Source organism: Parasteatoda tepidariorum, chromosome 9 (genome assembly GCF_982258835.1).
Source record: "Parasteatoda tepidariorum strain Cologne lab strain chromosome 9, Ptep-v5.0, whole genome shotgun sequence".
In the NCBI taxonomy this organism is placed as follows: domain Eukaryota; kingdom Metazoa; phylum Arthropoda; class Arachnida; order Araneae; family Theridiidae; genus Parasteatoda; species Parasteatoda tepidariorum.
This window is the reverse complement of record NC_141763.1, coordinates 52,576,927-52,592,796: the sequence shown is the minus strand read 5'-3', so window position 1 is coordinate 52,592,796 and position 15,870 is coordinate 52,576,927. Positions and strand designations below refer to the sequence as shown.

Here is a 15,870-nt window from a genome sequence, read left to right as displayed (position 1 = left end):
TTTCCTGACCATTGTAAGATAGATTGTATCGTACCATTGTACAATTTTACTACTATTAAATAAATCTCAATATTGTATTGAGATAAATAATACACATATTATCCTTTGATACACTCATGCAAAATTCTGCTTACTTAAATTATTAAAATTTTGAATACTGTGATATTTGCTTTAATTAAATTAGAATTTGCTTTTTTTCTCAAAATTTTAGATTCGACAGAAAATTTGAGAATAAATAATCTTTTCTTTAAAAAGAAAAGAAAATATCGTAAATGTCCGATTTTTTTTTTTTTTTTTACCTTTATACTTTTATGGCAATATTTATATAAAAAAAATATTCATGAAAAATTAATAAAGATATTTTGTGACAAAAAACTTAGTTCTTTTATTATACCTGAAAACTCCCTACTCTCTTCTGCACACTTTTTTTAAGGAAATGGGAATGATTGGAGAGAGAAAATTTATTTTTTTCTAAACTGGCAAGTAAGGAATTGCTTCCAATGTATTTTTTGCATTTTTTTCGCGCACGAAAGAAATGAATCCAGAGACAACCAGACTAATAATTTAAGAGTAACAAGGGTTTTAAGTACAAATGTGTACCCATTTGCGCATCTACTCATGTATACCCATTTGCGCGTAGGGATTGTGATACCCATTTGCGTATAACGATTTGCGCATGCACAAATTGCACATACATTATTTTCTTATGTCGAATCTAATGAGACTTTACTTGATGTTGTAGAATGAATAGTTCAAAAGTTGCAATCGTTTTCAGGTATAAAAATTATTTCTTTTGACATGATTTAATAAACTTGTAATTATTGTAATTTTTTTATTTATTGTAATTTTTTTATGTTAATTTGAATGAGATAAAATTCGAGTTCATAGGACTAATAGTTTCTACGTTTTAAAGGTTTTTTTCTTGATAAGTACAATTCAAAAATAGTACTTCTTACTCGAAAAATTCCATTTCATCTTTTGAAATATTAGCCCTTTTGATTCGCATTTGGTCTCATTCGATTAAGCGAGAAAAAATACAGTGAAAACAATGCTCTTTTTTCTACTTAGCAATGTAAGATAGTTAAGAAAGTGCATGCACAAAATTGTACTTATTGTACACAAAGCCCTTATAATTTCTTAGCAATTTATCTTTGGTTTTCATTTTTACCTTAACATAACTAATTCGCATTAGTTTTTAGTAAATTTGCATGGTTTTTATTTCCTAATTAACCAGTGGTAAATAAAAGAAGACAAAGAACTGTTAGTCCAGCCTTCCAATAAATCTGTAATAAAATTGTTCGGAGGCCATTTTAATTTTTCTTACCCTGATTATTGCCTCTCTGAAAATGTCACTTACCTGATTTTTTCCACTAAGTTCTTCAATTCAATTAAAAAAGCTAAAATAGTTTCCTTTTTATTTATTTATTATTGATTGTCGCCCTTCCCGGTGGCTTTACGTTATTATATTAAGCAAAACACGTTTTTTGTTGTTCAACCTATCAGAAGAAAGATCAACTGTATTTAGCACCACTTGGCTTCCAACACATAATAGTCAAAATTTACCGGTATCAAGTAATTTTTCACCGGTACATATCCCTTTCTAGGAAGCATAAGACACTTATTTCAATAGTATCAGTATTAAAACTGCTTTGTATCGGTGCAGTTTTAATAATCACCAAATATATGAATACAATACTTTAAATCTATCTTAGTATATTTGAAACTCAAGTGCATAACCCTTCATTTGAAGTTTATGAGAAATATATTTGTCAGTTGCAGCAAAACTAGAGCCGAAATTTTAAAAACAAATATATGAGAAAGTGCCAACTGTATTTAGCACCACTTGGCATCCAACACATAATAGTCAAAATGTACCGGTATCAAGTAATTTTTCTCCGGTACATATCCCTTTCTAGGAAGCATACGACACTTATTTCAAAAGTATCAGTATTAAAACTGCCTTGTATCAGTGCAGTTTTAATAATCACCAAATATATTAATACAATACTTTAAATCTATCTTAGTATATTTGAAAAAGTGCATAACCCTTCATTTGAAGTTTGTGAGAAATACATTTGGCGGTTGCAGCAAATTAAAGTCAACATTTTAAAAACAAATATAATTCTTTAAAGACCTTGGTAAGGACTTTGGAACATGACCATTTCTCTATAGAAATTTTAATTTACTGGTTAAAATATTTATAAGTAGTGGTGAAAAAAGTTCTTTCAATTATAATTCATTAAAATATTAATACACGACCTTTGCTATCACTGAAAAAGTATTTTCTAGAACTAAGAAAAACCCGAAGTTGAATTCTTATTAAAACTGCAGTCTATCACCATAAACTAGTAGTACGTTTACCAAAATCAGCTAAGCGTCATCTGCGTATGACGATTTTCTACACTTCCCCTGAACGAAATTCCCATTAACCTTTTTTCCACTATCTTTGCTTTTTTCGTTGCAATAAATACATATTACCAATGTTAATTAAGCATTGGTTAATTAAGCATATGGCAAATAATAATATCACCAAAATGATCACCTTTTCTCTAACACTTTTAAGTAGATAGGTTATTTCTATTATTTCAATCTATCTATCTTATTATATAAAACGCTAATACGTACGTATGTATGTATCAATAAAACCGATGATATTTCTTTTCTCGCGCTGGCAACAGTTTTCATTTTTAATTGATTGGATTCGGCGCGCAAGAGCACGTAGTGAGCATCATATGGCTAATCTATATTATATAAAACGCTAATACGTTTTAATTGATAGGCTTCGGCGCGCAAGAGCACGTAGTGAGCATCATATATCTAATCGGGTGAATTCTCACCAAATTATCAAATAAATTCTCACAAAACTATCTTCATCGAAGCCGATGCTTTACATCCGGCGTTCAGTACTATTTCATATTGTTTTACAACCCATGGTTTTAGCACTCTGGTGGGAAAGACTTTAAAACAAAACTTACAACAGTTACTTTTCTCAACAACTGAAATTTAGAATAGTGTGATTAAGAAAAAATATGCGAACTGTTTGCAATTTCAAATTAATAATGAAATGCACAGGTTTAGAATTTTCTGCGGTGAAAAGTTTTCGGAACTTCAGTGTTCAAAAAAGTATACAAAAGCTAGACGTTAAGAACGTATCCAATGAGCGAGCAAAGCGAGCATCGGATTGCAAAGCAATCCGAAATGAACTGCGAAAGCAGTTCCGGGGGTTGGCGAGCGCCAGCGAGCAGGGGGCGAAACCTCCTAGTTTATACATATTATGAACACTAAATAAGCATCATTGTCGTCATGGCAATTTTTACAGTTCCTCTAAATCAGTGGTTTCCAACTGGCAGCCCGGGGGCCGCATCCGGTCAGCGAAGCCTTTTTTTGTGGCCCGCGAACTAAAATATATTAGTTGTCATTTTTTTGCGGACAGATTTCGTAAAAAATCTATATGGGTTTAAAATACTTTTCTCGTTAATAAAACCTAGTTTCTTCGTTTCTGTGAAATTTTACATATCACCGGTGCAAAAAAAATTATTTCTCAGGATTTGCATCCAAGAAGATATTTATTCAAACATAAAAATAATCGTGTATGTTGCTCTTTTCTATTTCAATTTTTTGTATTTTGTGAATATAATTTAGCATGTGTGTATCAGAAATTTTCTCGAAGAAATTCTCCGACTTAACTTTTTAAAACCACTCATTTTGGACGAAAATATTTACACACACATTTGTAAATATCTATTCTCTAGTGGTTGCAGCAGACAAACCTCAATTTTGTCATTGACCATTTTGTGTGCTACTATGTAAGTTTTAATACCAACCTTTTTAAAATTTATATCTTAACAATTGGATATCTGTTGCACATTAATTGTTTAATACATGGGTGCACATCAAAGTTATTGTTGCCCGAATTTTTTAATATGCAATTAAATATTTTTAAAAATGTACATTTTATTTTAATTCGCAATTCAATACTTTTGTTTTGTACAACTTGGTAAAAATCTGACAGTAATATTTAATGTTCCTTCAAACATAAAAGAGTCCTATATAAAATTTTGATAAAGTTGCGGCCCGCCATTTGATTTGTGTTTTTAATTGTGGCCCCCGGCCTCATATAAGTTGGAAAACCCTGCTCTTAAATGATACCTTTACTCCATGAGTTTTACCTTTTAATACGTAGTTTATTCCTTTTTTAGTATACATATATCACCTAAATTAATTAAGAATCACTGGCGTCAATAATGGAATGGCGATTTTTTACGTTTCTCCTAAGCGAATTAGTACCACTTTTTCAATAATTTTACCTTTGAATATATGAAGAAAAAAAATTTCATTTCAATCACTGTTTATTTTAAATTTTTATTTTTGTAGAAACACATTTAAAAAAGAAATTCTATGAACAAAATAAACACGTGGTATCAGATAACTTTAGAAATATTAATTTAGCGCTGAGTAATTGTCGTTCATTGAATTTATCGGACAAAGCGAATAAAAAATAATTAGATATTAAAGTACGCGCAATACACTTTTTTTGATCAAAGAAAGCTCTAAGTAAGCAAATATCACTGATATCTTTTAAAAAAATTGAAAAAAAAATTGAAATGTCTATAGTCAAATATGAAACAATGGCTAACGCTTAACCAATCAGAAAATTCCATTTCGTTTTTCGCTTATTCCTCTCGAAGGGTTTGATGTGGAATGCTCTAATGTCGACAGTGACCTACCTTCCTTGTGCTTCCAGCTATCTATATGCCAAACTTCATCCCTTCCGATTGGATGATTTAGGAGTACGAAAAGGGCGCGCACACGGACAGACATTCAATTATATATAGAGAGAGACTAGTTTCAGAGGCTCATTCCAAATGTAACAAAGATACATTTTAAGAATGAAAAAAAAAAAGGTAAAATATTAAACAGATTATTTTTAAATTTTGATTATTATCGTCAGGTACATTAAAACTGTAATTATAAGTTGTTTTAGATCAACGTTTATCTTTTAGGAATATAAATAAATAACACAAAAAGTACGATATTAAAGTACTTGCAATAACCTTTTTTTTTTCAAATAGAGCTCTAAGCAAGCAAATATCACTGCTGATATCTTTAAAATATTTTTAAAAAAATAGGGGGCCACCCTGGCCGAGCGGTATCACCCGCCAAACACTGCGCAAAGCGTGGAGGCAGCGGGTTCGAATCCCGCTGTTACTCTGGATGTATCTTCGTGCTGTCCTTTTCTGTATTGTTCTATCTGTTTTTCTTTGACAAAGGTTTATAAGCCTAAATTGAGCAAACAAGCATGCGAATGTACGTAAATCCAATAAAAAAATTTAACTGCCTATAGTTAAATTTAAAACAATGTCTAATGCTTAACCAATCGGAAAATTGACAATTCGTCTTTCGCTTATCCCTCTCGAAGTGCTTGACGTAGAATGTTCTAATGACAACAATGACCTTACTCGTGCTTCGAATTATCTATATGCCGAACTTCATCACTTTTGTGCTGATGGCTTAGGAATATGTAAAAGGACACAAACACAGACAGATATTCATTTTTATGTATATAGACTATTTTTATAGGATCGCTCCAACTGTAACAAAGATACATTTAGAGAATGAAAAAAAATTTAAATATTAAAAAGATTAGTTTTTGAAATTTTGATTGTTACTGTCAAGTTTATTAAAACTGTAATTGAAAGTGGTTTTAGTTCAACGCTTATCTGTTAGGAATATAAATATAAAAAATATGTATATGACATAAAAAGAAAATAATATTTACAAAAATGAGTTCATTGGCTTCTTGTTTTTCAACCAATAGAATTTGCGACATAAAAAAAGGTAGCGATAAACAATTTTGCATATTATCAGTTACACATTTAATCGCAAACAGCTCATACATGCCACAATGTTATCACTTATTATTGAGAACACTAAAACACATTATTGTACTACACTGTAAAAATTTGGGGTCAAATTATGGGGAAAAGTACCGCCACTCAAGGCGCAGGTATCATTTACTGCAAAATTCATTTTAACCGGAACATGTTACGGAACAAATAATCTGATACATTGTAATTTTTACTGCAATTAACGTAAATTAACTGAATCACTCTAATTAAATAAATACTAGGAGGCTTCGCCCCCTGCTCGCTGGCGCTCGCCAACCCCCGGAACTGCTTTCGCAGTTCATTTCGGATTGCTTCGCAATCCGATGCTCGCTTTGCTCGCTCATTGGATACGTTCTTAACGTCTAGCTTTTGTATACTTTTTTGAACACTGAAGTACCGAAAACTTTTCACTGTAGAAAATTCTAAACCTGTGCATTTCAATATTAATTTGAAATTACAAACAGTTCACATATTTTTCTTTATCACACGATTCTAAATTTCAGTTGTTGAGAAAAGTAACTGTTGTAAATTTTGCTTCAAAGTCTTTCCCACCAGAAGGCTAAAACCATGTGTTGTAAAACAATATGAAATAGTACTGAACGCCGGATGTAAAGCATCGGCTTCGTTGAAGATAATTTTGTGTGAATTTATTTGATAATTCGGTGAGAATTCACCCGATTAGACATATGATGCTCACAACGTGCTCTTGCGCGCCGAAGCCTATCAATTAAAACGTATTAGCGTTTTATATAATATAGATCAGCCATATGATGCTCACTACGTGCTCTTGCGCGCCGAAGCCCATTAATTAAAAATGAAAACTGTTGCCAAAGCGAGAAAGGAAATATCATCGGTTTTATTGATGCATACGTACTTATTAGCGTTTTATATAATATAGAAGATTACTGTAACAATTAAGATATAATATTTTACGGTGAAAATGGATTTTACGTACAATGCACCAAAATCGCCGGTACTTTATACAATATTTTGATTATTTGATATATATATATATATATATATATATATATATATATATATATATATATATATATATATATATATATATATATATATATATATATATATACAGTCAAATCCCGTTATAGTGAACCTTCAAGGGACCGAAATTTCGGTTCACTATAACTGGGTGTTCACTATATCCGTTACGATGGCAATTTAACTAATAGTTCCAAAACTCCTCCCTTTTATTACACATTATTCAAATAACTGACTGAAAAATATTATGTAGTAGCAAAAAATGTGTTATTTTTAATTACTTTTCGTCTTGCGTACAAAAGAAAATTGCAATCTTTAGCTGATGAGCAATCCTCAACATCAGATATAGAAATACTTCCCGACTCTCAGATAATTTTTCCTGAATTTCTGTTATTCCGTTTTTTAAACAGGTCTAACTTGCCATTCGAGCACATAAAGTAGTCTCATAAAATCACTTAGCAAATTCATCGACATTTGTCCAAATACTGGAAGATTGCCTTCTTCGAATGGTGAACCACTTCAGTAATGCTTCTTCAACATCCTTGCGATCTGCTTTCTAATCTTGCTTTCTAATCTTTCATCCTTGCGATCTGCTGCCATCTAAATTTCTCTCATGAGCAGAAATTATTAATTGCCTAGTTTTCCATATGTTACAAACTGCAGTTTTGGATAATTTATATTCCCTGAAAATATCAGCTTGATTGCATCCATTTTCAATTTTTCTGATTATGCCCATTTTATCATCAAAGGAGAACGTCTTACATTTACTGCTCGCCATAGTTAAATTTGAGACACTTGTGTACAGACTTTCTTTTAGCTGAACTGAGAGCAAAAAGGTGTTGAAATGAGAGCCTTATCAACACATATTAGTGTCCAACCCTTTGACAAATAATGAATAATTGCTCATTCCATCTGACAGAAAATGCATATTGATCCCACTGACACCTTACAGGTGCATCATCTGTCTGGGTTGGAAACATCTGCTTGGTTTGTTTAGGGATGGGAAAGTGAAATAAAAAAAGGCAAACAATAAAAAATGCTTATCACTACATTACCCCTCTACAGATGGTTTTAAAAATCGGTATATGTATTTATTTTGAAGTAGAAATTTCAAAATCATTACAAAAAAAATCAGTCGAAGACAGAAAAAAGTTCATTATATCCAACTTCCACACTTTTTTGGTTCACTATATCCACAAAAAATAACATTATGCGCGCATAGCAAGGCACGGGACCAAGCATTTCGTTCACTATATCCGTGAGTTCACTATAAACCGTGTTCACTATAGCGAGGTTTGACTGTATATACATACATATATATATATATGTATGTATGTTAATGAAAGTGTCTAAAGGACTAAAATAATCAAAATAATTCTGTTTTTGTAGGCCACAGCTCTTTAATATCATCACCAAAAACTTCTTAAGTTCTCACCCAACGTCCTTCGCAGCTATTTCATTCCTTTCTTCTTTTTAGTTGTCTGCTGTTTATTTGCTAATGGAAAATCATCAAAATTTTGATTGGTGATAAAATGAAAGAAATAGGTGAAACATTTTTCTTTCACCAGTTACGCAATACTTAACTTGCATTGTAATCAAGACTAGAACTCCAACTGAAATCCACTCTAGCTAGTTGAAATTTCTACTGATGGGGATTTTGATTGGCGATAAATTCGAATTAACTCTAACCTGACGACAAATTCTGTTTTTAGAGAACTGAAAACATTTGAAACCTCTGATGGGGTTATAAATTAGAGAGTTTCATTTTAAAATTTGTTGCTCTAGTTAATTGAAACTTTGATTAGATTGTATATTCCCTTCGGCGATTTTATCGCAACAGTTGTAAATACGCATATTTCAAATATTAGTGTTTAAGAAGAGACGAAAAGAAATCATATTAATGTATAGCATGTATTGTTAACATCATTGTCCTCAAAGAATTAAATATCTATAAATGATATTATCAGCAGTTACTTTTAAATGTTATACAGAGTGTTCAATAATTACCACTGTTTATTTTTAGAATCCTTGACAAAAACAGGATGTTAATGTAGCTATACTAATCACTGTAATCACTGAATGACTCTTAAAGACGGGTGTAAAAGAACCAAAACCTGTTTAATTGAAAATTAATGGCCCTAATCTTTTTAATTTGGTTCTTTCTCATGTAAAAAATATCGAGTGAACATATTAGAATTATTTCTCATGAACAAAATTTCGGGGGGCTCAAAACCATGTGACCAAGGTCTCGTGTATAAAAAAATAAGAATAGTGTAATGTAATACATAAATATCTCGTATTCCTTCCTTCTTTGGTGGCACTACAGCCCAGGATGCGTGCTCTTTATAAGAGACAAGCTGTATTTATTTATTTTCTAACAGCTCTAACATGTCTTCTATTGAAAATATAATTTAAAATTTGGAGACAACAGCCTCAAATTTAAACATTTATTAATTTATATAAAAATACCTTTAACATATGTTCTATAGAAAATATACTTCAACTTTATAACAGAGAACCTTTATTTATTTTATAAAAGCTTTCAGTTTCTACACTTCTTTTACTGAAAGTATAATTTAAATTTTGGTGACCACATCCTCGAATTTGAACATTTATTTATTTATTTTAACACATAGTTGAACTTATACTAGATAGAAAATATCCTTTAACTTATATGAGACACCTTTTATTTATTTTTAAGGCAGATTAAACATATCTTTTATTGAAAATATAATTTAAAATTCGGAGACAGCAGACACAAATTTGAGCATTTATTTATTTAACACAGCTTTATTTAAAGTAAAATTTAAAATTTGGACAGAACAGCTTCAAAAGGAAACCTTTATTTGTTTTAACATTGGTTCAATATTTACTCAATAAAAATATACTTTAACTTTTATGAGACAACTTTTATTTATTTTTAATGACAGCTTCATCATATCTTTTATTTAAAACCTAATTTAAAATTTTGAGACTACAGTCTCAAATTTGAAGATTTATTCATTTATTTTAAAACAGCTTTAATATATGTTCTGTAGAAAATATGCCTTTATAAGAGACAACTTCTTATTATTTTTATGACAGCTTCATCATATCTTTATTTAAAAATATAATTTAAAATTTGGAGGTAACAGCTTCAAAAGGAAATTTTTATTTATTTTAACATAGATTCAACATATACTTTAACTTTTATGAGACAGCCTTTATTTATTTTTTATGACAGCTCCAACATATCTTTTATTCAAAATATATAATTTAAAATTCGGAGACTATAGTCTCAAATTTGAACATATATTAATTTATTTTAACACAACTTTAATATGTGTTCGATAGAAAATACGATTTAACTTTATAAGAGACAAACTTTTTTAAATTTATTTTATAAAATCTTCAACATTTGTTTTATTGAAAATATAATTTAAAATTTGGTGACAAAAGCTTCTTCATTTATTTTAATACAGATTCAACGTAACTTTCAATGAAAATATAATTTAAAATCCGATGACAACAATCTAATGGATTTAATTATTTATTTATTTTAACGCAACTTTGAAATATATTCGATACAAAATATTCTTTAACATTATAAAATAAAACCTCTATTTATTAATTTTATAACAGCTTTAACATATATTTTATGCAAACATGCTATAAATTTTGGAGACAACAGCGTTAAGAAGGAACCTTTATTTATTTATTTGCTTTAAATGAAAAATTCTATCCTTCTTATAGTAAAGTATTGATAAAAAATAATCTGTTGATTTAATAGTGTGACTATAAAAAAGTTTCAAGATTTTGTTTTTCTAAGAAAGGAATATTTATTCATTTGGCGCAATTAATCACGCGCCGTTACAACTCTTGAAATTATTTATTAATAAATTATAAGTGATTACAAACTTCGATAGTTCGACCTTTTCAAAGAAAACAAGTTTATTAGGTTGAAAAGTGAATTCATGAAAATGAATAGCTTGATTAGAAAGCAATTATTCCGGATTGCTGTTTCAACCGTTTTTAATTGAACGTTATGCAATGCGTATGTGACGAAGTATATAAAATGTGCATTTGATGCTACGAAAATTTATAAATAAGTTGCTATTTAAAGTATTGCAAGGTTATCTTGCATCTAAATATAGACACGTTCACCTTGCACCTACAAGATTTGTAAAAAGTTCGAGAGTGTCCTTGAACATTTATATTTTCAATCTCTACTCAGGTAAGGAAAGGGCAATTTATATATGGAATAAGTCATCGACGTGATTCAAATATTAATTGAGATAAGTGCATTAACGGCCTATTTTTAAAACCAAATTGCGAAATGTGGCAGATTTTTTAATGTTTACTAGCAGTCTATGTTACTTTCTTCGCCAAGGTAGGTCATTCTGTGGAATGTTTTTGAAGAGTTGCTTCGTTGTATTTTTTCTGCTAAACAATGAAGGTGAAGGTGTTGATGGAGTATGGCGAAAAAAAACATTACAAATGCTTTATTGAGAGCCTCCGAAAGGACTTTTTGAAAGATAAACTCGATTGCAATGAAAGCGCTGAAAAACTCGCCAAATCACCACAAAAAGCATCCTGTTGGAATAAAAATAACGATGTTTCTGATAAAAATAACAATATTTCTGTTAAAAATAACAATATTTCTGTTAAAAATAGCATAGACGTAATCGATGTTTCTGATACAGAAGAATCGACGATTTCTCAAACCAGCAATGGCCGCCCTCAAATCAACAGGAAAAAAAGCGGTACAGTTGATACCACATGGCTTGAGAAAATGGATATTAAGTACGTACCATTGGATTATTCAACGATAGAGGAACATGCTAATTCGAATGGTGAGTATTCTAATTGTAGTTCTAATGCCTTTCCTGTACAAAATGGAGGGGGTGGTCTGCGTAATCCGAAGTGTGCGCGGTGCAGAAATCATGGCAAAAGTGTGGATTTGAAAGGACATAAGCGACATTGTATGCATCGCAGGTGTAAGTGTGAAAAGTGCATGGTGATTGCTGAAAGGCAAAAAGTTATGGCGAAGCAAGTTGCTTTGAGACGTGCACTTATTCAGGATGAAGTTATGGGGAAAATGGTTCCCAAGACAACGGAAGTAGTTACCAAAGACATGGATTATGACGATGATGATAGTGATAGCTGCATTGAGATAGAAAATAATAAGTTTGTTGCTGAGGGGACGCAAACTGATCCTGATATCGAAGAAAAAATAAGTAAATATTTTTAAATTATTATTATTATTATTATTATTATTTTTTTAGCTTCATACGAGTATTGCAACTTAATGTAAAAATATAACGAATTGAACACTAATTATTATTAGTTTATTTTTTGAAAGCAAATGGTTCAAAAACTAATTTCCAGACAATTTCTCTCATAACTAGGCGAAGGTCTGCTTAATTTATTCAAAAAAGAATAAAAACATAAATGTAGTGTAAGAGAAGCACAATAATATTAAAAAAATTGTTTCATGGTTCAAAAACTAATTTCCAGACAGTTTCTTCTCATAAATAGGTAAAAATCCGTTTAATTAACTAGAAAAGAATAAAATCATGAATATAATTTAAGAAAAGAAATAATGTTAAAAAAAAATTGTTTCAAAACCAATGCGTAAATTAGAAATGTACTTTTTTATATTTATTTAGCAGAAGAATATATTTCAGTTAAATCGAATTTGGTTTTTATTTTAGAAAATAGTTTGACAAATTAATATTAAATGTCAGCTGAGAAAATTCGAAAATCACCCTTTTGCAAATGCTATAAGAATTAAAAAATTCCAGAAGTAGTCAGTATTTTGGAATTAAAATATTAACATTCCAAAATTTGCAACCATGCAGGAAATTTTTGAGTGCTATAAATTACTTGTACCATAAAGTTGCAAATAAATTAAATATTTTGGAAAATAATCTAAATCACTAAATAAATACCCTAATAAATGATCTCTTAGTATTTAGCCCATATTTTTTCCTCAGACAGCTTGATTAGGTGATTTAATTAAAATTGAGGTAACGAATGTGATACAAATCTCGAACCATATTAAATTTTTCTAAGAACCGTGAAAACCCTAATAATATTGTCATGTCCAATCTATGTATCCACAGCATCCCCATATATTCATCTATTCCTTTTAACTTACCATTCATTAGTTAAAGACATGCATATCATTCATAGCATTATAATTTATAACATAAAAATATTTGCATTTATCGTTTATAACATTGGGAAATATTATATATGAATAAATATGGTTATTAAGACGCAATTAAAGTACAATTTAAAAAATTGCTTTTCCACCATAAAAGTCTAGTTTTTTAAATTTTTCTAATTTGTTATTTAACAATCTAGTGTTTTACATTGTAATTACAAATAAACACTGTAAAAAAAGGTTTTTCCACATGGAGCGAAAACGTGTAAAAGTAGCTCCGAAGCAAGTATAACAGTCGAATTTGAAAATCGCCATGCATTCAAAATTGAAATTGATTCAAAATTGAATTCAATATTATCATTCCTGAGCAAAATGGACAAAAGTGACGTGGAGAGAAAAATTTTGGCAGCTGAAGGAAGATTCGAACCAAAGACCACCGGGTTCGTAGTAGCATGCTGAAGCCACCCTAATTACACTTTAGTCCAGAGAGAGTTTGGAAGCCTTATGTTATAGTCGCTGCGAGGAATTATGGACTATTACTTGTTTCGAAGCTATTTTGACACATTTTTGAGAAACTCTTTTTTACAGTGGAAGTATAATGCAACTTTGCTAACCCGCCAAAACTTACAGTGAAATCCTGAACTATAAATAACAGAAATATTCCATTTTGTCTACTCTAGTTCCTCTCTCCCTCACTTGCGAGATATTGTCTCCTGAAAATCATTAGTTTTCTAGATGCACCCTTTCAAAAATATAATAAAAATAACAGTGCATTGCTTAACGTTGCCAATATAAAGTTATTTTTACATTCTAATAAAGATATAATTAGTTCTAATAAAGTTATAAGTTCTAATGAAGATATGAGATTATTAATTCTAATAAAGATATGAAATTTCTTAAAAATTAAATGATCATAACAAATATTAATATAACATTCAAACTTTTTAAATTACCTTAACATAACATATTCACTCTCTTTCTTGAATCTAATTAGTGCCTGGATTATTTCTGAAACAAGTAAATTGTTTTTATTTTTGATATTGAACTAAAGATAACATGAAAGCTAAGTATGTCAAGATAAAAGAAATTATGAATATTTATTATTTTAAATTTAGCTAGACAGTAGAATATAATATGATTTTGGTATGTCGTGGTAAAGTCTTGGATTTGATTTTGATTTTTATGTTTTGTCCAATTACTTGAGGAATACAAATTAGTTACTAACTATCTAATCATATTTGACACATTGACCTAATTATAATCATCGACATAATCGAATATTCTATTATTATTAATTATTAACCTAAGCCATGGTTTTACAAATTGCACAACAAATTCAACTCTAAAAAACATAATCTTTGCTTTTATTTTTGAATAAATTATGAATAATAAAGTAGAGCAAAATAAACCTTCTTTTTAGTATAGAAGCATACAAATTAAATTCTGAATGCTAAGTATTATTTACGAATTGAAAATTTATTAGGCTTCAAAGTATTATGATATTCGGAAAATAGTAATTATTATATTAATTATTTATAATATACTATGTTTGAATGAGATAGATATCCTTCCTAATGTATTAATCTAAAACTCAAATTATGTTTTTAACGACCTAAATTATGTTTTCATGTTAATGAATTTTTGTCATAAACATATTTTTTCGTTTATCATATTTTTGTTCAGTAATTACATATTTTAGTAGTTATCAATTCCTTACATAAACATATTTTTTCCTTTATCTTATTTTTGTGCTGTAATTACATATTTTAGTAGTTATCAATTCTTTACATAAATATATTTTTTCGTTTATCATATTTGTGTTCAGTAATTACATATTTTAGTAGTTTTCAATTCCTTACATAAACATATTTTTTCGTTTATCATATTTTTGTGCTGTAATTACATATTTTAGTAGTTATCAATTCCTTACATAAACATATTTTTTCCTTTATCTTATTTTTGTGCTGTAATTACATATTTTAGTAGTTATCAATTCTTTACATAAATATATTTTTTCGTTTATCATATTTGTGTTCAGTAATTACATATTTTAGTAGTTTTCAATTCCTTACATAAACATATTTTTTCCTTTATCTTATTTTCGTCCAGTTATTATATGGTTTTATGTTTATCAATTCAACATAAGTATAATTACTCGGCTTTAAATTTTCATAGTATAATAATTATATTTTAAATCGCCTTTCAAAATGACTTATTAACAAAACATATCTCATTTAAGTTGGAAATTCGAGACTCTGAAATCACTTTGTGTTCGCTTTCAATGTTATTCAGCTGTAATTGCACGCAGAGAAAAAGATTTTTGTAAAATTACCGTACTGCATAGTAATAATATTTCAGTAAAAACAAAACAAACAAAAAACATAATTTTGGTTAATATTACTGATATGTATACGGTATTTAAACCTTTCGTTTGGTAATTTTGCCGTTCATATGGTAACGATTTATCGGAAATTCTAATTTTCAAAATTATAGTTCTTATTACCACATATTTAGTAAAAACTTCAAAACTAGAAAGTAAATTTATTCAAATTTTACCAAATATACCAAATTATACCAAATTTTACCACAATAAAAAAATTTTGACACATATTCTAAAATTATATATTTTTTTTAAATTTTACCGCAGTCATTAACCTATGCTCTTCAGTAAAAGAGCTTTTTGTGTTTTCCAATAGAGCCAGAAACTCGGTAAATTGGTACCATATTGCGGTACCAATATGCGGTACCATAATGCGGAATCAATTGGTACCATCTGGTTGTTTTGACCATAATTTTTTTCTGAGTGAAGAGTTCATCAATTTACATAACTGCAAC

General features: G+C 29.3%; 1 protein-coding gene and 1 long non-coding RNA gene across 4 annotated transcripts in view; one reads left to right on the top strand and one right to left on the bottom strand.

Moving 5' to 3' along the window:
• The window catches only part of LOC139426938 (uncharacterized), a 63,101-nt gene that overhangs the window by 3,168 nt on the left and 44,063 nt on the right, over positions 1-15,870 (bottom strand). For 2 of the 3 annotated variants that reach the window (XR_011638062.2, XR_015429223.1), the window contains exon 2: positions 13,989-14,043. The exons of the other annotated variant lie outside the window; for it this stretch is intronic. This is a non-coding gene — a long non-coding RNA (uncharacterized LOC139426938). The remainder of the gene's footprint in view (positions 1-13,988; positions 14,044-15,870) is intronic. 3 annotated transcript variants of the gene reach the window in all.
• Positions 10,967-15,870, top strand: part of LOC107443843 (uncharacterized) — a 167,907-nt gene continuing 163,003 nt past the window's right edge. Inside the window, exon 1 of the mRNA XM_043050834.3 lies at positions 10,967-12,103. Coding sequence (XP_042906768.3) covers positions 11,317-12,103 — 787 coding nt within the window. The 5' untranslated portion in view covers positions 10,967-11,316. The remainder of the gene's footprint in view (positions 12,104-15,870) is intronic.